The sequence below is a fragment of the Sapajus apella genome, unplaced genomic scaffold, assembly GCF_009761245.1.
Source record: "Sapajus apella isolate SASKATOON/1434 unplaced genomic scaffold, GSC_monkey_1.0 scaffold157, whole genome shotgun sequence".
In the NCBI taxonomy this organism is placed as follows: domain Eukaryota; kingdom Metazoa; phylum Chordata; class Mammalia; order Primates; family Cebidae; genus Sapajus; species Sapajus apella.
In genome coordinates, this window is record NW_022437097.1 from 745,551 (window position 1) to 766,669 (window position 21,119).

The window sequence follows — 21,119 nt, forward strand, 5'->3', positions numbered from 1 at the left end:
GGAAATGCAAAACAGTGCAGCTGCTGTGGAAAACAATTAGGTGGTTCCTTAGTTAAACACAGAATTACCAAATGATTCAGAATTCAATTCCTAGATATATCACCAAAAGAATGAAAGCAGGAACTCAAATAGGTACTTGCACACCCATGTTCATAGCCACATTATTCACAGCATCCAAAACGTTAAAACAGCCCAAATGTCCATCAACACAAGTGGAAAAAGAAAATGTGGCACATACACAGAACAGAATATTATTCAGTCTTGTTTCTGTTTTTGTTTGAGACAGGGCCTTACTCTGTCACCCAGGCTGGAGTGCAGAGGCACAATCACAGCTTACTGCAGCCTCAACCTCCTGGCTTCTAGCAACCTCCCTGCCTCAGCCTCTCAAGTAGCTGGGACTACAGGTGTGCACCACAACACCTGGCTAATTTAAAAAAAAAAAAAAATTATAAAGATAGAGTCTTATTATGTTTCCCAGGCTTGTCTCAAACTCCTGGGCTCAAGCAATCCTCCCACCTCGGCCTCCCGAAGTGCTGGGATTACAGGTATGAGCCACTGTGCCCAGCCTATTTAGTCTTAAAAATAATGAAATTCAGGTACATGCCACAACATGAGGAACATGAAAATACAATGCTAAGTAAAATAAGCCAGATACAAAAAGACAAATATTGTATGAGTACACTCATATGAGGTACATAGAAAATGCAAATGCATAAAGACAGTAGAATGGTGGTGGCCAGGGGTTGGGGAAGTCAAAGTTATGATGGTCTTGTGGGATGGTCATCAATCTACTGTGCCTGCAACTAGTGTAAAATGTTGTTTTCCAGAAAAATATCTCATATCTCATAACTCTTTCATCCATTGATAAAAATGCTGTGGGTTCAGTAACATCTTCAATTTTTGGCATAGGCCTGACATTATTCATGGAATGTGGTTAACATCAGCACAATAGCATTCAAATAGATAGAAGAATTTTTATAATAAATATAAAGGATAGTGCTAAAGTTTATTGGAACATGATTAAATTTGTGGTTCCTAAGATTCTGACAAATAATAAAAACTGCAAAAGTGGAAAAGTAGATTGGAAACAGTTGAGAACTGGACAGAGGCCAAGGCTGGATTCAGAAAAATGAATAAGCACATTGAAGATTTCCTAGTCAGAAGAGCTTCGCTTTTGTGTAACATTAATATAATGTTGACCTCCAGAAAGAGGTCAGAGCAGTGAATCCAATCCTATGGGAACGTGGAGTAGAAAATAGGAACTGTTAGAGAGCTGCCTGGTATCAGAGAGATCACTTCCTTAAGCCAGGTGAGCATATTTGTGATCACAAGGGCCCTTAAGAGGGAGACAGGACCAGGGATCAGAGGGTAGAGAAGATACTATGTTGATGGCCTTAAAGATGGAGGAAGGGGCTACAAGCCAAGAAATGCAGTGGCCTCTAGAAGCTGCCAAAGGCAGGAGGAAGCTTCAGAAGGAGCCAACCCTGCTGAGGCTTGATTTTCAGTTCAGTGAGACTGACTTTGCACTTTTGTCTTCTAGAGCTGTATAATAAACTTGTGTTATTTTAAGCTATCAAGTTTGTGAAATTTGTTACAGCAGCAATAGAAAGTGAATACAGGCAAGAACCTGGGGCTAGTTGCAGTGCAGCTGTCACCACCTCCAGGCCTGAAGAGTCACTGGGAATGATTTGTTGGTAGATCCATGAGGAAGAGAGCTATGTAGAGTCAGTCCTAAAAGAGGAGCACAACTGTAAGCCCATGGACAGAGCCAGACCTAGGCAGCCTTGTCCAGAAGGAACCAGGAAGGTAAATGCACTGGCCTCACCCTGCTCCTTGTGTCCATTGTCTTTCCAGGATTCCCAAGTGGCTGAACCCAAAAAAAAGGTGGAGGTTATCTTGGTCCATTTTGTGCTGCTCTAACAATACCACAGACTGTGTACATTTAAAAGGACACATTTTCATGCCTGTGATCCCAGCATTTTGGGGGGCTGAGGTAGATGGATCATGAGGTCAGAAGTTCGAGACAAGCCTGACCAACATGGTGAAACCTCATCTCTACTGAAAATACAAAAATTAGCCAGGCATGGTGGTGCACACCTGTAATCTCAGCTACTCAGGAGGCTGAGGCAGGAGAATGACTTGAACCCAGGAGGCAGAGGTTGCAGTGAGCCGAGATCGCACCATTGCCATCCAACCTGGGTGATAGAGCAAGACTCTATCTCAAAAAATAAAAAATAAAATTAAAATAAAAGGGAAAATTTATTTCCTCACAGTTTTGGAGGCTGCAATGTCTAAGACTGAGGGGCTGGCATCTGGTAAGGGCCTTCACGCTGTGTTATCTCATATTGGAAGGGCAGAGAGAGGGCAAGAGAGACAAAAAGGGTGCCAAACTTGTCCTTTTATGAGGAATCCACTCCTGTGATATTAAACCCACTCTTGAAATATGGCATTAATCCATTCATCAGGGGAGAGCCCTTGTGACCTAAACACCTCTTGGTGATCTCACCTCTCAGTACCTCTGTATTGAGGATCAAGTCTCTAACACATGAACTTTGGGGAACACACTGGAAACCTAACAGAGGCACAGAAACTGTTAATAACCAAAGCCCCACAGGTCAGCAGCAGACAACAGGGTAGAGAAGGACAGAGAGTGGAAGTGAAAGACACACTGATGATACCATAAATCATGTGACCATTAGCCATGATAAGTGAGGTGCTTTGTGGGTGGAATCAGAGGAAGACGTAAGTCTACAGTCGATATCCATTGAAATGCTTCCCCAGTTTTGCTGTGCATCAAAATCATAACAGGAACTGCAAAAAAATAGATGTCCAGGTGCCACTCAAGATCAACTGAATCAGAGATTTCGGTGAGGGGCCACAGAAGGTGAATGTTTACTCTTTCACTGTTCTCTGAATGTCACTATCTTCATCTAATTATTTTCCTGGCATAACAACTTCACATCTTTACATTGTATCTTGATATTCAGCGTCTTTTTAGACTGCAAAATGTCCTTGAATCTCAATCATAGACGTGGATCATTTGTCTGTAATTCACATGACAGTTGCATCACATGAACTTTACATATCTGTTGAAAATGAATTCACTGCAGATGTATGAATTGGTTTCTGGGTTTTCTATTCTGTTCCATTGGTCTATGTATCTGCTTTTATGCCAGTGCCATGCTGTTCTGGATACTATAGCTGTATAATATAATTTGAACTAAGATAATGTTATTCCTCCAGTTTTGTTCATTTTTTGCTCAGGATAGCTTTGGATATTCTGAATCTTTTGTGGTTGTAGACAAATTTTAGGATTCATTTTTAAATTTCTATTTCTGTGAAGAATGTCATTGGTTTTTGCAGACTTGTGGAAGCACCATATTGGTGGTCTTGGATCATACCTGGAGGAATTCTCTGGATTGGCAGGCAGAGACTCACTTCTTCCCTTACTTTCCAACAAATTAAGTCTCTCTTTCTCTCTCTGTGCTAGGTTGCCTAGAGCTAGTCAGAAAGTGAAGAATCCTGCCATTACTGAGTCCTTCCCTTCAAGGCAGCAGGTTCCCCTCTGGCCAAGAGTTTGTCTAGAGATGTTATCTTGAAGCTGGGACCTGAAATGGGGGTCTCAGGACTCTGACCAGTGCCCTCTCCTACTGTGGCTGAGCGAGTATCAACGTTTCAAAACAAAGTCCTCTTTCCTCTCCTCAAGCTTCAGAGCTGCGAGCTGAACTGTCTAGGGTTGGAGGAGGCAAGCCCTCCCTAGCCGCCGCAGCTGCTATCTCTCTAGGTCACATGCCCCCAAATGCACTGGCTCCAAGAGCAGCACTGCACTAGTACTCGCCTAAGAGTTGCAGTACTTGTGGCCCAGACAGCCTTTCGGGTTTATTAAAGACCCCACGTACCTTATCCCACAGAAGACAGGCTTTCCACAACTAAAGTTCCAAATACTGGGATAATCAGTTCCCTTCTGCCTGGAACTAGTCTAAATGTTTCTTTCGTAGGTGGGCATTGGATGAGTGCAGCCTTGTTTTTCTTTCTGCTATGACAAGCCAGCACTGAGTTCAGTGCAAAGCCCCACAGCTGCTGCGCTCTCCCTCTGCCAAGCTGTAGACTCTCTTCCTGCCACAGGTCCACTGCCAAGGCTATTCCTGTGGGGAGCACAACTGGCAGAGACTTCTGTTCAGCCATCAGGCTCCACTTCTGTGGCTGCAGACATTCTGAGTGACAGTCTTACCTGTAATAACAGGCAAATGTAAAACAAACAAACAAAACCTCTTGCTACTGCTTGTCACGATCTTGATCTTCACATGAAGTGTTCCTTCATATTTTCCTAAGTGTCATCCACAAAGCCATTCTCACTGTCCAGTGGGCACTCTGAGAGCCTTTGCTAAAAATGCCCCCTGGTTCACACTGCCTATCAGCTCCAAGGCCCTTCCCTTCACAGCAGTCATGAAGCCAAACTGGAAGAAAGACCCCATGAAGCTCATGTTTCTGTGTCCAGTTGGTGCCATCTGTGAGCAACCCCATGACTCAGCAAGATTTCTTGCACCCTCATATGTAACTCAAGGACTCCAAAGTGCTGTTGTGGTTATACTGAGTGCTCTAGGAACCTCTTGAGTGAGGTGAGCGTTGGGTGATGCTCCCACAATGCAATGTTTCTCAGACTGCCTGAAGAGAGCTTCTAACTCATCAGCCCAATTTCTAAACACAGGCAACGCTCCTGGGGGAGGGGACAGGGACACAGGCTGTGGCTATTCTGTATGTCAAGGTTGCTATAAAACAGATCTTCAGATAAAAGCAGGGGGAACACCAGCAAAAGCAAATACACAAGGTATGACGCAGGGTGAAGCTATAAATTTTTCGCAGTCTAGAGGCCCTAGACCTGTTGGTGGTCAGTTATTTCAAAGGCCAGACATGTACTCCTTAAAGAGAGACTGGAACTTGCAGACAGCTTCTAGAAAGTCATTAAGATATTTACTGTACTATTGTGTTCTGGTAGTATACTTGTAAGACAGTTGCCAAAAATCACTAGAAAAATGCTTTTCAATTTATGAGCAGATTTTTACAAGAGCAATTTACCAAGACCTACCAATGAACAATGAAAAATATGAACTGTTATTCTAAAGTTGGATAGAAGGATATGGTTTTTATGTCCATTTCCATCATCCGCACAATGTAACCTTTAAAAGTATTTCTTAAAGTGTTAAGTTTACTGGAGCAAAAGCAGTATTGAAAAATGATTAGAGAGTTCACAAAAACCTTACAAACTCACGTGTCATCAGATGTAAGGTTCTCAAAGAGCCTGCAGTTTTTCACATTCCTGCAACCTCAGAATCGTTCCACAGCGAGAGAAATGGCTGACAAGACAATCCTCTTCCAGTTGGTGGGACAAATGTCAATATCAGCCTAACTTGTAAGTCTTTCTATGTAAATCTGCAAAATAGAGCTCTGGCCTTTGAGTTACCTCAGTTAAAGTGCTGTGATAAGAACTCTTGTGAATGACAGAGTAAGTGGCTTTTATTCTTACATTCTACAGAAATGTTGCTTGATCAGGCAAAGCAAGGGGCCGTATCACAATCATAGGTAAGATACTTCTGCTACCTACTGTGCTCATAGAAATTTACTGCCCAATTTTGGTCACAAGAACGACGGTCTCAGACAAAGGCATCATGGAAAGAGGCAGTGTTGTCACCTTCACACTCATAGAAGGCAGCACACACACAGGCCCAGTGTGGATTAAAGTCGTTCAGTAAATCCTCAAGTGTCTACCACATGTAATGTCTCACACCCAGCTAGTAGGCAGATGGAAACTTTACAAGTACATCAAGCTTGGATATGCAAAACCCATGTAATGGTGAGCAAGTGTTAATCTCCTTTTCACCAAAACTCACCCTCCTGTGGCACTGGCTTTAAAGATCACTGGTGAAGAGAGCCACCCAGTGGCTGGTGTGCAGAGCAGCCTGGCAGACACAGGTATTCGGGGTTTTAAACATTCCCCATATTCAGTTCTTGCTTGATAAGGAATGCACGTATATAAAGGATGGTCCTTCCCACAGCCCTATTTCTCACATCTTCATAATCACTTCCTAACAATTTTCCTGTCTTCCATTATCTGCGACTTAGACATTTCTGTTGGTTTTAAGGGGAAAACAGCTGCCAGTATCTGTATCCCTGGGATTCCGCTAAACCTGCCAAGCAGCTTGTGAGACAATCTCATGAATTACTTTACCTCTCTCTTAACATCGGTCTTACAAAGAATTGGGTAAAGTGCACAGGTGAATAAAGATTAAAGGTGAGATATGAGGTGTTGTTACCTCAGAGCGCACTCCGCAGAAGAGTACGTCCATGAGTTGCTCGAATTCTTTAAATCAAAGGAAAACATTTATTTTAAGCAAGTTTATTTCTTGTCTGAAGGTTATCAGATGGGAGAACGTTGCCAGATCTGAGCTACCAAACTCAAATATGTTTTCAAAAACAAATGGCTATTGAACATGACATGTTTTACAGAGATTCTGCTCCCTTTTTCTCCCAAACTCTGCTGCACTCTCAAGTATTTCAAGAATGAATCTCCCTCCCTGAGTTCAACTGCACAGGAATCAGAGGGCACTGAAACAACATTGGCAAGCCCCTACTTCCCGCCCTCTTTCCTACTAAGCTGCTGACCTGCTGACACTCATCCATGCCACATGCCCCTCTGGGTGAGTTTGAGAACTTTTTTTTTTTTGTTGCAATTTTTCAGACAGAGTCTCACTCTGTCACCCAGGCTGGAGTGCAGTGGCACCATCTTGGCTCTCTGCAACCTCTGCCTCCTAGGCTCAAGCAATTCTCCTGCCTCAGACTCCCGAGTAGCTGAGACTACAGGTGCATGCCACCATGGCCAGCTAATTTTTTGTGTTTTTAGTAGAGACAGGGTTTCACCATGTTGGCCAGGCAGGTCTTGAACTCCTGACCTTATGATCTACCCACCTCAGCCCCCCAAAGTGCTGGGATTACAGGCATGAGCCACCGTGCCCAGCCAAGTTTGAGAAGTCTTTATGCCCACTGATGCCAGCTCTTCCCTCAGTGAAATTGATCCCATCTCACTATTGCTGAGCACTGTTCCCACAATCACCTCTTTCTGAAGATTTTCTTCCTCTCTACCAGGGATTTCGCCCACTCATGCAATTTATATCAATGTGTACATATGCTTAAATTTAAGCCATACGGTAGTGTTTTCTTTTTTAAGATGTCTTTAGTTCAGTTCACTATCTCCTACACACCCATTTTTTTAAATTATTTCCCTAAAAATACATAATAAAAGTGCTTTATAACAAATAAAATTATTCAAAATCATTTTTACATAATGATTACAAAATGTGTTCATAAACATAAGTGCACATGAAATCAATGCTAGGTACAGCAATCCTACAGTAAGCAGTGCTAACGATGCAGTGTAACACAACACAGTGCAAAATTAATGGCAGGTACTTTCACTTAGTTCAAGTGAAATATTTCTGAACAGACACAACTCTTCAGATTTATGTTACTGTTTCCCTAAGTTATCCACAGATGCTGTGTATCAGAAAACAAGAGGTTCTCTAAGTAAGCTACGTGCTTTCATTTGCTCTCACCATCTAGAATGAGACTCAAAATAATTGAGGGAAGGCAAATCTGAATTTCAATAGTAGGTCTATACAATATTAGCACTTTTTTAAAAGCCTGTAATATTAACATTTAAGATGGATATGTCTATAGTGTTTCAAGTAGTTTTCATCTTTGAAATAACTTTAAAAACACAGAATTTGATGTTACCTGCTGAAAAGGACCAATGACCTTACATGACATTTAATCCACACTCATTTTACAGTTAAGGGTAACAAACCTTAAAACTGACTTGCCCAAGTTCCCACCAAATAGAAACAGTTTGTCACCTTAAACTCAAATGAGGCGGTGGCTCTCAAACTTTGCTGCACACTAAAATCACCAGAGGGGCTTTAATAACTGCCTCACTTTCAATATGAGACATTTTGATTTAATTAGCATTGGGTATGACTTCAGGGTTGCTGTTAAAAGTTTCCTAGTTGATTTCAATGTGCAGCAAAGTTTGGGATGATTGAGTTGGGGTTAAAACCAGAAGCTTCTGGGATGCTTTTCCCCATATAAAGATGCCTCACATCCAGCCGGGTGTGGTGGCTCACGCCTGTAATCCCAGGACTTGGAGGCCGAGGCAGGCAGATTATGAGGTCAGGAGATAGAGATCATTCTGGCCAACACAGTGAAACCTCATCTTTCCAAAAATAAAAAATACAAAAAACTAGCCAGGTGTGGTGGCACGCGCCTGTAGTCCTAGCTACTCAGGAGGCTGAGGCAGGTGAATTGCTTGAACCTGGGAGGTGGAGGTTGCAGTGAGCTGAGATCGCACCACTGCACTCCAGCCTGGTGACAGAGTGAGACTTTGTCTCAAAAAAAAAAAAAAAAAAGCCTCACATTCATTCTTATTTTCCTAAAAGGCTTCTCAGTGCCTAGAAATAGGAAGGCGGTGGAAACATACATTGGTTTGCAGACATATATTTGAAAACAACCTGGCATAAGTGATCCCAATAAGTTCCACCTATCCATTAACAACAATGCACTACTAACCCATGATAAACATTTTTCTAAATCTTTTCTTAAAGGCATTTTCCTTATTCATTTGCTCAATAAACCTTTATTTCACCAATAGTCAATATACCAAATGATCACTTCTCAAACTTGCTGATGGCAAATTAAAACTTAATTGCTTCCAAAAGCAGGCTTCTAAAGCTCAGTAAAATGGGGATAAAAGCATGACATTTATTTGTTTGAGCAAGATTAATCTTTAAAACTACTTTTGGATTGTACACTAACACATCAAAATCTTTTGAATCCAAAAGAAACCAGGGACTCTAGCCAAAGTATATTTATTTATTTATTTTATTTACAGACTTGGCTGAATACAGACATTTAGTGATGACTCAATAGGTCCCAAAGCTCTGGGCTTGAGACAGAGCTTGAGTCCACTTTTTGCTGAAACACAATTTTATCTCAACTATTTTTATAAGTGAGAGAGGAAAGTGACATTATAAGCATAAACCTGACATTTTTTCAAGTAAAAGTTACTGACAATTGAATTAGCTAAAAACAAGCACATTAGGAACAAAATTGTTTTTAAGTTAGTTATATTTATAGAATAAAAAGTAAAATTAAAGATAAAGACGTTAATATTCTAAGTTAGCACTTTCCAAACTGTGTTCTAAAAACCAACACTCATAATCCAAGGAGACGATAATGATGTATTCTGGACAGCCCCAATGGAGCTGCTGGTGGTATTGTTGTTGTTGTTCCTTTTAAAATAAACTTCGGGGCTGGGCACGGTGGCTCATGCCTATAATCCCAGCACTTTGGGAGGCCGAGGCGGGCAGATCATGAGGTCAAGAGATCGAGACCATCCTGGCCAACATGGTGAAACCCCGTCTCTACTAAAAATACAAAAATTAGCTCGGCGTGGTGGCGCACGCTTGTAGTCCCAGCTCCTCCAGAGGCTGAGGCAGGAGACTTGCTTGAACCCAGGAGGCGGAGGTTGCAGTGAGCTGAGTTCCTGCCACTGCACTCCAGCCTGGCGCCTGGTGACAGAGTGAGACTCTGTCTCAAAATAAATAAATAAATAAATAATAAAAATAAAATAAACTTCACCTTAGGGTGCTCTCAAAGTGTATCTTTGTGGCCCATGAGGCGCTCATGCACAATAAGGGAAATTCAAATGCAGGTACACAATGGTGCCAGCTAAGAGAAAAAGCTGTTCCTTTTTTCAAGATTAGGGTCCAAAATAGTATACATTGATCTAGGCCTGTAACTCATTTAAAAACTAATTTTTCACAAAAAAAATTCATAAAGGGAACCTACCTTCTCATTGTGTTCAACATTGTCTTATGGCAAAAAGGCATCAAATAAATAGTTACACTTTTTCTGGGATTGTTTATTTGCTAACTGATTTTTCCTTCTACCATGACATCTAAGATTAAAAGAGAAATTGATACTTAATATTTAGAATCTGGATATCAATATATAGTTGATTCCAATTTCTTAACTGATTGCTGAAAAGGACAACCAAATGGTGGAAATAATTTTAATGCCTGTCCCTTGGCATTATCATTGTTCTCACTATTTTACTGTCACTGTAGGATGAGGCTGTCTGTCTGCGCTGTCATCAAGGAATATGGTTGAGCATTAGTTTTCAAAAAGATGCTTAGTAGATATCTGAAGGGAAAGGGAAGTGTAAATCGAACTTACCAAAGTGTACTTTTTTCTTGGTTAAAATGTAAAATGACAAGGTGCTAAGATATTTCTTACACTCCCTGAACTGCCTGAGTGTGGTATCATGTGCACTCTGTAGAAAACCCATTGTAGACTCTTAACTTCCACAGATGATGTTTGAGAAAGCGTTGTTATTCTACCCTTAATATGGTACCTATCATCAAACCTGGCAAGGATTTTTGAATTCCCTATATAAATGAGAAAAGTTTAAAATTAGATTTCATTGTTTCCTAAGCAATATAAATCAGCTGAGAATTTCTATTTCTATTATTTATGTACTGCAATAAAATGTAATGCATTAAAGGCCAGGCGCAGTGGCTCATGCCCGTAATCCCAACAGTTTGGGAGGCCAAGGTGGGCAGATCACGAGGTCAGGAGTTCGAGACCAGCCTGACCAATATGTTGAAATCCCGTCTCTACTAAAACTACAAAAATTAGCCGGGCATGGTGGCATGCACCTATAGTCCCAGCTACTTGGGAGGCTGAGGCAGGAGAATACCTTGAACCCAGGAGGCGGATGTTGCAGTGAGCCAAGATGGTGCCACCGCACTCCAGCCTGGGCGACAGAGCAAGACACTATCTCAAAAAAAAAAAAAAAAAGTAATGCATTAAATAATATTGGTACAAAATCACTTTATTTCAATGAATACAAGACTAGGGCATTTACTAAGTTACTAATCCTAAATGTATTATTTCAGGAGATACTGTGACAAAACAAGTGTTTTAGATTCAGAGGCTCTATGTGCCAGGGCTGCTAGGCCACCAACAAGTGAGGAAGCCACAGGTTTCTCTAGTCCTGTTTTCTTATATGGAGAACAAAAAGAGTAAGACTGCCATGGCATTACTCAAGTGTGACTCTCAGAGAATACTTTCCATTCATTTCAAATGTTGATTAATTTCATTCTATAATCATTTGACCTGCACCTGGGCATTTTCCTGCTACACTCCTGCTCTCTGCCTAGAATACTTCTTTTCTCTTTCCTTATTCCAGCAAACTTGACTCTGTCTACCCTCTTGAATCTCTTTGCCAGCAGCCACACCAAAAAATGTTGTTTTTGTATACTATTTGGTCAAATCCACCCCTTGTCACATGACACTAATTCTTGGGAGTATTCCCCTTTTGAGAAAGTATGCCTTTCCATCGAAGTGAGGGCCCTTACTCTTCCTACCTCCCGCTGCTGAGCACAGAATTTTGGATAAATCAAAAAGTTCAACAAGGGTTTGAAAAATTAATTCACATATAATTTGGAAGGTAATTCTTACTATATTTAATTATAGCAAAAACACTACTAACCATTTACTGTTTATAGATATTATTTAAGGTAGTCACAAAATAGAAACAAATACTCTAACTTCATTCAGTCAGCATAGATAACAGAGTATGAAATTTTACAATCTTTAACAAGAAATGGAAGGGATTACTTAACAGTCTTAAGGTTTAATAACAAAAACTAGAAAATAATCATACCTACTAATTTAGTAAGTCAAAACCAGAGCCTTACTATCAAAGGTCCAGTACCTGTTGGATGCCAGTGCCCACCAACTGATTTCTTCCACTGTACCTGCTGCCTCTCATTTTAACTCATTAAAAATGTAAAAGTTATTTTCCTTGCAGAGGTCTTCTACCCCCTTGGTTAAGTATATTCCTAAGTATTTTGTTTTATTTTTTGCAGCTATTGAAAAAATAATATTGATTCTCAGCTTGATCACTGTTGGTGTACAGCAGAGCTACCGATTTGTCTACATTAATTTTGTATCCTGAAACTTTGCCGAATTCATTTATCAGTTCTAGGAGCTTTTTGGAGGAGTCTATAGCATTTTCTAGGTATACGGTCATATCATCAGTAAACAGTGACAGTGTGACTTCCTCTTTACCAATCTGGATGCCCTTTATTTCTTTTTCTTGTCTGACTGCTGTGGCTAGGACTTTCAGTACTATGTTGAATAGAAATGGTAAGGGTGGGCATCCTTGTCTTGTTCCAGTTCTCAGGGGGAATGCTTTCAACTTTTCCCCAATTCAGTATTATGTTGGCTGTGGGTCTGTCATAGATGGCTTTTATTACATTGAAGTATGCCCCTTGTATGCAGATCTTGCTGAGGGTTTTAATCACAAAAGGATGTCGGATTTTGTCAAATGTTTTTTCAGTGTCTATTGAGATGATCATGTAATTTTTATTTTTAATTTCATTTATGTGGTGTATCACATTTATTGACTTGCGTATGTTAAACCATCCCTGCATTCCTGGTATGAAATTCACTTAATCATCATGGATTATCTTTTTGATATGCTGTTGGGAGCTATAAAACATTGCTTAAAGGAATCATAGATGACACAAATAAATGGAAACACACTCCATGCTCATGGATGCATAGAATCGATATTGTGAAAATGATCACACTGCCAAAAGCAATCTACAGATTCAATGCAATTCCCATCAAAATACCACCATCATTCTTCACAGAATTAGAAAAAACAATTCTAAAATTCATATGGAACCAAATAATAGCCCACATAGCCAAAGCAAGACTAAGCAAAAAGAACAAATCTGAAAGTACCACATTACCTGATTTCAAACTATACTATAAGGTCACAGTCACCAAAACAGCATGCTACTGGTATAAAAATAGGCACATAGACCAATGGAACAGAACAGAGAACCCAGAAATAAAAACAAATACTTAAAGCTAACTGATCTTTGACAAAGCAAACAAAAACATAAAGTGGGGAAAGGATACCCTTTTCAACAAACGGTGCTGGGATAATTGGCTAGCCACATGTAGGAGAATGAAATTGGATCTTCATCTCTCACCTTATACAAAAATCAGCTCAAGATGGATTAAGGAGTTAATTCTAAGACCTGAAACTATAAAAATTCTAGAAGGTAACATTGAAAAAACCCTTCTAGACATTGGCTCAGGTAAGGGTTTCATGACCAAGATTCCAAAAGCAAATGCAATAAAAACAAAGATAAGGCCAGGCGTGGTGGCTCACGTCTGTAATCCCAGCACTTTGGGAGGCCAAGGCTGGTGGATCATGAGGTCAGGAGTTTGAGACGAACCTCCTCAACATAGTGAAACCCTGTCTCTCCTAAAAATCCAAAAATTAGCCAGGTGTGGTGGCATGTGCCTGTAATCCCAGCTACTCAGAAGGCTGAGGCAGGAGAATCGCTTGAACACAGGAGGCGGAGGTTGCAGTGAGCTGAGATTGTGCCACTGCACTCCAGCCTGGGCAACAGAGCAAGACTCCATCTCAAAAACAAAACAAAAAAACAAAGATAAATAGCTGGAACTAAGTTAAACTAGATAACTTTTGTACAGCAAAAGGAACAGTCAGCAGAGTAAACAGACAACCCGCAGAGAGTGGAAGAAAATCTTCGCAGTCTATGTATTTGACAAAGGACTAATATCCAGAACCTACAATGAACTCAAATCAATCCCATCAAAGAAAAAAACAAACAATCCCATCAAAAAGTTGGGTAACGACATGAATAGACAATTGTAAAAAAAGATATACACATGGCCAACAAACATGAAAAATGCTCAACATCACTAATGATTACAGATAGGCAAATCAAAACCACCTTCCTCCTGCAAGAATGGCCATAATAAAAAAATAGTAGATGTTGGCATGGCTGCAGTGAACAGGAAAAACTTCTACACTTCTGGTGGGAATGTAAACTAGTACAACCACTATGGAAAACTGTAGAGATTCCTTAAAGAACTAAAAGTAGAACTACCATATGATCCAGCGATCCCACTACTGGGGTATCTATCCAGAGGAAAAGAAGTCATTATATGAAAAAGATACTTGCACATGCATGTTTATTGCAACACAGTTTGCAATTGCAAAAACGTGGAGCCAATCCAAATACCCATCAATCAACAAGTAGATAAAGAAACTGTGATATGTGTAATATATATATATATTATATATATATAATATATATGCTGGGATACTACTTAGCCATAAAAAGGAATTAATTAATGGCATTTGCAGTGACCTGAATGAGATTGGAGACTATTATTCTAAGTGAAGTAACTCAGGAATGAAAAACCAAACATCATATTTTCTCACTCATAAGTGGGAGCTAAGCTATGAGGTTGCAAAGGCATAAGAATGACACAATGGAATTGGGGACTTGGGGGATTCGTGGAAGAGGCGCAAGGGGTAAAATACCACAAATAGGGTGCAGTGTATACTGCTCAGGTGATGGATGCACCAAAATCTCACAAATCACCACTAAAGAACTTACTCATGTAACCAAACACCACCTGTTCCCCAATAACCTATGGAAATTAAAAAAAAAAATTATAAATCCGCAAAAAGCAAGCAAACTGGTTATGAGCATGGAAACCTAAGATAATTAACATTAAATTAAAATATGTTGAAACAATAAGAGAATTAGGCAAGAAGCAATGTTAGGGGATAAAAAACAAAAGCTTTTCTGTAATGTCTAACACCTACAGAGTCTAACACCTGCAGCAGCAGGTCGGACCCCGCCTTAGAACCCTCACGCCCGGGGGCGCCGGGACAGGGCTCACAGGTCAGTGGATAAGAGAGCTGTAAAGAGAAAAGGTGGAGGTTCCAAGTTGAAAATCCATAACATTATAAAGTAAATTTAAAGTTATACCATTTTTCCCCCCACCCAGGGTTAATTCACTTTATTTTTCTTGTATAAAAACACTAATACTACAGTCGTGATTCCTTTTTTAAAAAATCAACTTTTCTACAAAATTCTTTTTTTTTCACAGTTCACAAAAGCAATGGTACTTCTTTTTCAATATTTGCAATTCCCAATCCACATTCAACTTTCCAATTGCCTCTGAAAGTCTTATGAAAAAAAATGCTGGTTCAACTGGGAACCAATGGTGGGCTACTCTTTATAGTTGTCAGTAGCATTCGAGTTAACCTTTAACTTCTTCGTGCTCTTAGAGAGCCTGAACAGCAGACTCTTTAAAAGCTTTATCTTTGCCAGTTCTGAATCGCCGAAACGCGGAGTCACGTCGAAAGTGACCACACGGGCTTAAGGGAAATGTAGTCCTGAATGAGTTTGTTAGCCGCGCAGCACTCTGGGATGGGGCTATTGGGCCCCTTCTGCGCCTGTGCAGCCGGAGCCCCGCCTCCTCATTTGGGTTCCCGGGACTACCGGGAAGCGGTTTGGGAAGCTCCGGCGTCGGCTCGGAAATTATAGGGGGCGCAGCTGGGGCGGGAGCGTAGCTGGGGCGGGAGCGTGGGACCAGCCTGGAGGGCAGCGTTTGTGCCCGGGAGCGGGAGGGGAATCGGGAAGTTTGTGGGATCCCTGCCCCCAGCGCCAGTGGATGCGACCCGGTGGGCCCTCGGCCGGGAAGGCCGGTGGAGGGGGACTCCGGCCTCGGGCTCCGGGGTGGCTGGGGCTGAGCGCAGGTCTGGAGCAGGTGCGCGGTGTTGGCCGCGGTGTGCGGGGCGGGAGCCTGGCGCGAGCGGTGGCGGGAGGGGAAAGCGCGTTTGTAACGTGGGCGGCAGTGTGCCCGAAATCCCCGGACCGTGGGTCTGCATCGGGACGTTGAGCTCGGGAGCTGGAAAAACCCGGGTAAGTGCCAGCTCTGTCAACTGGAAGCCGAGGCCAATGCAGGAACCTGGGTGAAAGTCAGGTTTCTCGTCTGAAAGTGAGGGTATTAATAATGAGTGCTTCATGGCGTTGGTTTAAAACTTAAATAAGTCACCGCCTGTAAAGCAAACAGCCGACTGTAGGCTATTAAGCCATGAGCGACTGCTGCTGTTACATTTAGAAAACACTTTCTTCTGTTCATTGGGTGCCTTATGTAAACCTCACAACCAGGTCTGCATTAAATATACCGTAACAACCGAGGCTTAGGTCACAAGCTAGCAGTAAGGGAGCCGGGGGTTCGAGGGCAGGTGTGACTTATTTCCCGTTTCAGGCGCTAATTCACACCTGCCTGAAACCAGCGTTGCAGCCTGCACTGCACTTAGCAGAGTGGCATGTCCCCAAATACTCAGGGAGTGGATGTAGATGGAATCTTACCATGTGTCAAAGGTGTTCCGAATTTCTGGCGTGTCTTCACATCTCTTGGATCAGACAAGGTTCCTGGCCCTTCTGCACTGTCGGGGTGTCTCTTTAAAGTCTGATATAATGAATTCTGAGAGTCAGGTTTTTGCCACTGAAATGGTTTCTCAAGTCAGGTCGCCGGTTCCTTGAACAACTAGCCCTTGCTAAGTGGGAAGCAGGGGCCTCTGCGAACAGTTTTACCTGGAGGAGAACGCCTCTCAGACCTAGACCCCTCTCCCGAGCTTCAGAGCAGCGGCAGAAGAGCCCACAAAGGAGCAGATCCTAGATTTGTATGGTCAGAGCAGTTCTTGATCCTTCTTCCCAGAATGAGCTACACTTTGTGGTGGAGCCTCCAGAAGCCACCACAGACTGCGTGACAGTGGGTGGTTTGGGCCAGCTTTGAGAAGAGCAAAGTGAGCTGGGTGGGGGCTAGGGACAGGCTGCTCAGGAAAGGCCACATCATTGCAGAGCTTGTGAGGGGAGGTCTGGGGTTAGGGGTAACTGGAGATTGTGTTTCCAGATCCCGAAATAGCCCCCAGTCCCTTTGTTCTCTGCTCTTTACACATGCAGACTGCTGTTAACACATGTGACACTGGAGACTTTGTCCCTACCTCATAGAATCCCAGCATGATGATACATAAAGGGTTTTCTGTGGTTATCTGCTTCTGACTCTTTTGAAAGCTTTAAAGACATTGGGCATGAAAGGTTCGGTGAATTTCCAGGGACCCCTCGTTTGTGGCAGAGCCAGGAGGGTAACAGTTTCGTTCATTCTTCCACAGGTGAGTCACCAAAAGCATCTTATCCAAAGGGCCTTTTGAGAAATACATCCCAGTTAAAACAACTAAAACTGTTTGTCTTAAAGCATCTCATCTCTTTTTGACAAGACTTTCTGTGGATTGTCTATACCAAGGGTAAACAGTATTAGTAAGAAAAATAGTTAAATGATGCACAACGAATATTTTTCTGCTTATTTTGTGTTTTGGAGACCAAGTGTTATCCTGTTGTCCAAGCAAGAGTGCAGTGGCACAAACACGGCTCACTGCAGCCTCTGCCTCCTGGGCTCAATTGATCCTCCTGCCTCTGCTTCCCATGTGGCTGGAACCACAGGCGCATGCCGCCACACCTGGCTAACTTTTTTTTTAAGTTTCTATTTTCTGTAGCGACAGGGTCAATACTGTGTTGCCCAGATTGGTCTTGAACTCCTGAGCTCAAGCCATCCTCCTCCTCTGGCCCCCCGAAGTGCAGGGGTTACAGGTGTGAACCATGGTGCCTGCTAAGTTAATTTTAATGAAAGAATAATGTCTTATCCTGTGGTGTACTTTAATTCAACTAATGCTCTCTTGTCTTTATTTCTTTGTGTGCATTAGAAGCGCATGTGCATTATTGTTAATTGGGAAAAGTTCATGTTCACACAATAAAAAATAGCAGTTTAAGCCCCATGATTATTTCAGAGTTGTCATAGAGACAGTGCCACCTCTAAGTGGTGCTTCCCGTGCCTTTTCAAGGCCTGAAGGGCCCTGTCACCTTCGGCATCTTGCTCCCCAACTGGATTGCTTAGATTTGGGGAGGTGAATCTAGGAGCTGTGATGTAGGCCAGACCGTGTGACTTCCTCTTTCTGTCCCCGCAGCTGAGGCTTCACAGTTCTCTACACTCTCCAAGAGTCACAGAAAATGAACACATTTCAGGTGAACACATTTCTTTATTCGTTCCCCATTTCTATCGTAATGGATTTGTGAGGTTTAGATGGGTCCTTGCATTAAATGGAAAAGGAGAAATAGATCAAGTAGATCTTGGGGGAAAATATATACAGTTTTACTATGAACTCTGTTATTTGCTGTCAGCTTTTGATAAATAACCTTTGTCAGGGTTAGTAGGTTCCCTCCAGTTACCAGTTTGCCAAGATTTCATGTTAGTCATGAATGCACATTGAATTACATTAAATACTTTTTGTATATCTGTTAGAATAAATCTATAGCTGTGTCCTATAATCTATAAATATTGTGAATAATGTAATGGATTTTGTAAAAGTAACTTGAATTCCTGTATAGACTGTGGTTTCTTATGAGTGTTGCTTCTTACATGTTTTCCTAGCACTTTTTTGGTAATAATTTAGGATTTTTATTTCTGTATTCACAAACTGGATTAAACTATACTTTCCTGTTTCCCTGTTCAATTATGGTATCATGGTTGTCTCATGAAAGGAAATGGGGCACTTTTTTCTTGTTTCTTCCTAATAATTTAGAAAAGTGAGAAAATTGTGTTGTATGTAGATTTTGTGAAACTCACCTATGAATTTGGACCTTGCAAAGACGTTTTGTGTGAAGATTTTGATTATTGAATAAATTTATTAGTTCGTTAATCAGCTTCTTATCGTAAGTGTATACTGGATTTGTACTTTCTCAACATAATTTTTGTCATTACATTTTCATAGAAAATTGTAATCATTTACTTTTTTTATTTTCTTTTTTTAGATTTAGTAAATGTTTATTGTTGGTTAATCATTATCAAACAAGATTTTTCTTTCTCAATATATGTTAAGTTATAAATGTACAGAGACAAGGTATAAACCAAAAGAAAAAATGAGATATTAAGATATTTTAAAACCACCTTGCATACACAAATTATAAGATTTATTATAATTTTCATACAACTTTGCCATCCTAGTGCTAATATACTTTAACACTGAAGATGCAACTTGCCTACTTACTTAGCACTTTACTTAGATATATTTATTAAGATGTAAAAGTTCGTAATGTATGTTTACTGAAACTAGAAAGACTCAATTTTAACATAAAATGTATTTGAAATTTTCAACTAAGAATCTGAACATTTTACTTTACATTTTATTTCATATATTTTACTATCCCAGGGTCTAAGTCAAGACAGGCCTTAACTAAAATGAAACAGCAAGACTAAATAATCCTAATAAAAGCTGTCTTTCCTTTATACTTAAAAACATTTCTTTAACATGTTTTGTTTCAACAGCTTTTGGGGTACAAGTGGTTTCTTGTTACACAGATGAATTATATAGTGGTGAATTCTGATAATTTAGTGCACCTATGGCCCAGCAAATAATGTACATTTTACGTAGTAGGTAGTTTTTATCCCTAGCACCTTTCCCTAACCTCCCACCCTCCCCTTTCTTGGTCTCTCAAGTCCATTATGTCACTCTGTATGCCTTTGCATACTCATACCTTGGCTTCCACTTATAAGTGAGAATATACAGTTTGGTTTTCTACTCCTGTGTTACTTAGAATAACAGCTTCCAGCTCAATCCAAGTTGCTGCAAAAGACATTATTTCGTTCCTTTTTATGGCTGAGTAGTATTCCATGGTGTATAGGTACCACATTTTCTTTATTCACTCAGTTGATGGGCACTTAGGTTGGTTCCACATCTTTGCAATTGTGAACTGTGTTGCTACAAACATGTGTGCTGGTTTGTTTTTCATTTATAATGAGTTCTTTTCCTTTGGGTAGATACCCAGTAGTGGGATTGCTCAATCAAATGGTAGATCTACTTTTAGTTCCTTAAGGAATCTCCATACTATTTCCATAGAGGTTGTCCTAATTTACATTCTTACCAGCATTGTGTAAGCATTCCCTTTCTTCACATCCATGCAAACATCTATTGTGTTTTGATTTTTTAATATAGGCCATTCTTGGAGGAATAAAGTGGTATCTCATTGTGGTTTTAATTTGCATTTCCCTGATTATTAGTGATGCTGGGCATTTTTTTCATATGTTTGTTGGACATTTGTTTATCTTCTTTTGAGAAATGTCAATTCTTGTCCTTTGCCCACTTTTTGATGGGATTTTTTTTCCAGCTGATTTGAGTTCCTTGTAAATTCTGGATACTTTGATGCCTAGTTTGTAAATATTTTCTCCCATTCTGTGGGTTGGCTCTTTACTCTGACAATTATTTATTTTGCTGTGTAGAAGCTTTTTAGTTTAATTAGGTCCAGTTAATTTATTTTTGTTTTTCTTGCATTTGCTTTTGGGGTATTAGTCATGAATTCTTGCCTAGGCTGATGTGTAGAAGAGTTTTTCAAATGTTGTCTTTTAGAATTTCTATGGTTTCAAGTCACAGACTTAAGTCTTTGATCCATCTTGAGTTGATATTTCTATTAAGTAAGAGATAGGGATCTGGTTTCATTCTTCTACATGTGGCTTGCCACTTTTACCAGCACCACTTATTAAATAGGTCAGAGGTCCTCAATCCATGAGGCCACTGACTGGTACCGGTCTGTAGTCTGCTAGGAAATGAACAGCACAGTAGGAGGTGAGCAGCAGGCTAGTAAGCATTACCACCTGAGCTCTGCCTTCTGTCAGATCAGTGGCATCAGATTCTCATAGGAGAGGGAACCCTATTGTGAACTGCACATGCAAGGGATCTAGGTTGTGTGCTCCTTAAGAGAATCTAATGCCTGAATCTAACTAATGATCTGAAGTCAATCAGTTTAGTCTTGAAACCATCTACATACCGCCCCCCTCCAGCTGCTGGTCCATGGAAAAGTTATCTTCCAGGAAACCAGTTACTGGTGCCAAAAAAGTTTGGGATTGCAGAAATAGGGTGTCCATTCCCCTGTTTATGTTTTTGTGTGCTTTGTCAAAGGTCAGTTGACTCTACATATTTGGCTTTATTTCTGGGTTCTCTATTCTGTTCCATTGGTCTATGTGCCTGCCTTTATACCAGTACCGTACTGTTTTGGAAATTATAGCCAGCCTTGTACTATAATTTGAAGTCTTGTGATGCCTCCAGATTT

General features: G+C 40.9%; 1 protein-coding gene across 1 annotated transcript in view; it reads left to right on the top strand.

The window, feature by feature from the left end:
• ZNF782 (zinc finger protein 782) overlaps positions 1–21,119 on the top strand; it is a 44,464-nt gene that overhangs the window by 3,435 nt on the left and 19,910 nt on the right. Inside the window, exons 3-7 of the mRNA XM_032266346.1 lie at positions 4,333–4,510; positions 4,709–4,828; positions 15,242–15,318; positions 15,501–15,878; positions 17,984–18,041. Of these exons, the coding sequence (XP_032122237.1) occupies positions 4,333–4,510; positions 4,709–4,828; positions 15,242–15,318; positions 15,501–15,878; positions 17,984–18,041 (811 nt within the window). The remainder of the gene's footprint in view (positions 1–4,332; positions 4,511–4,708; positions 4,829–15,241; positions 15,319–15,500; positions 15,879–17,983; positions 18,042–21,119) is intronic.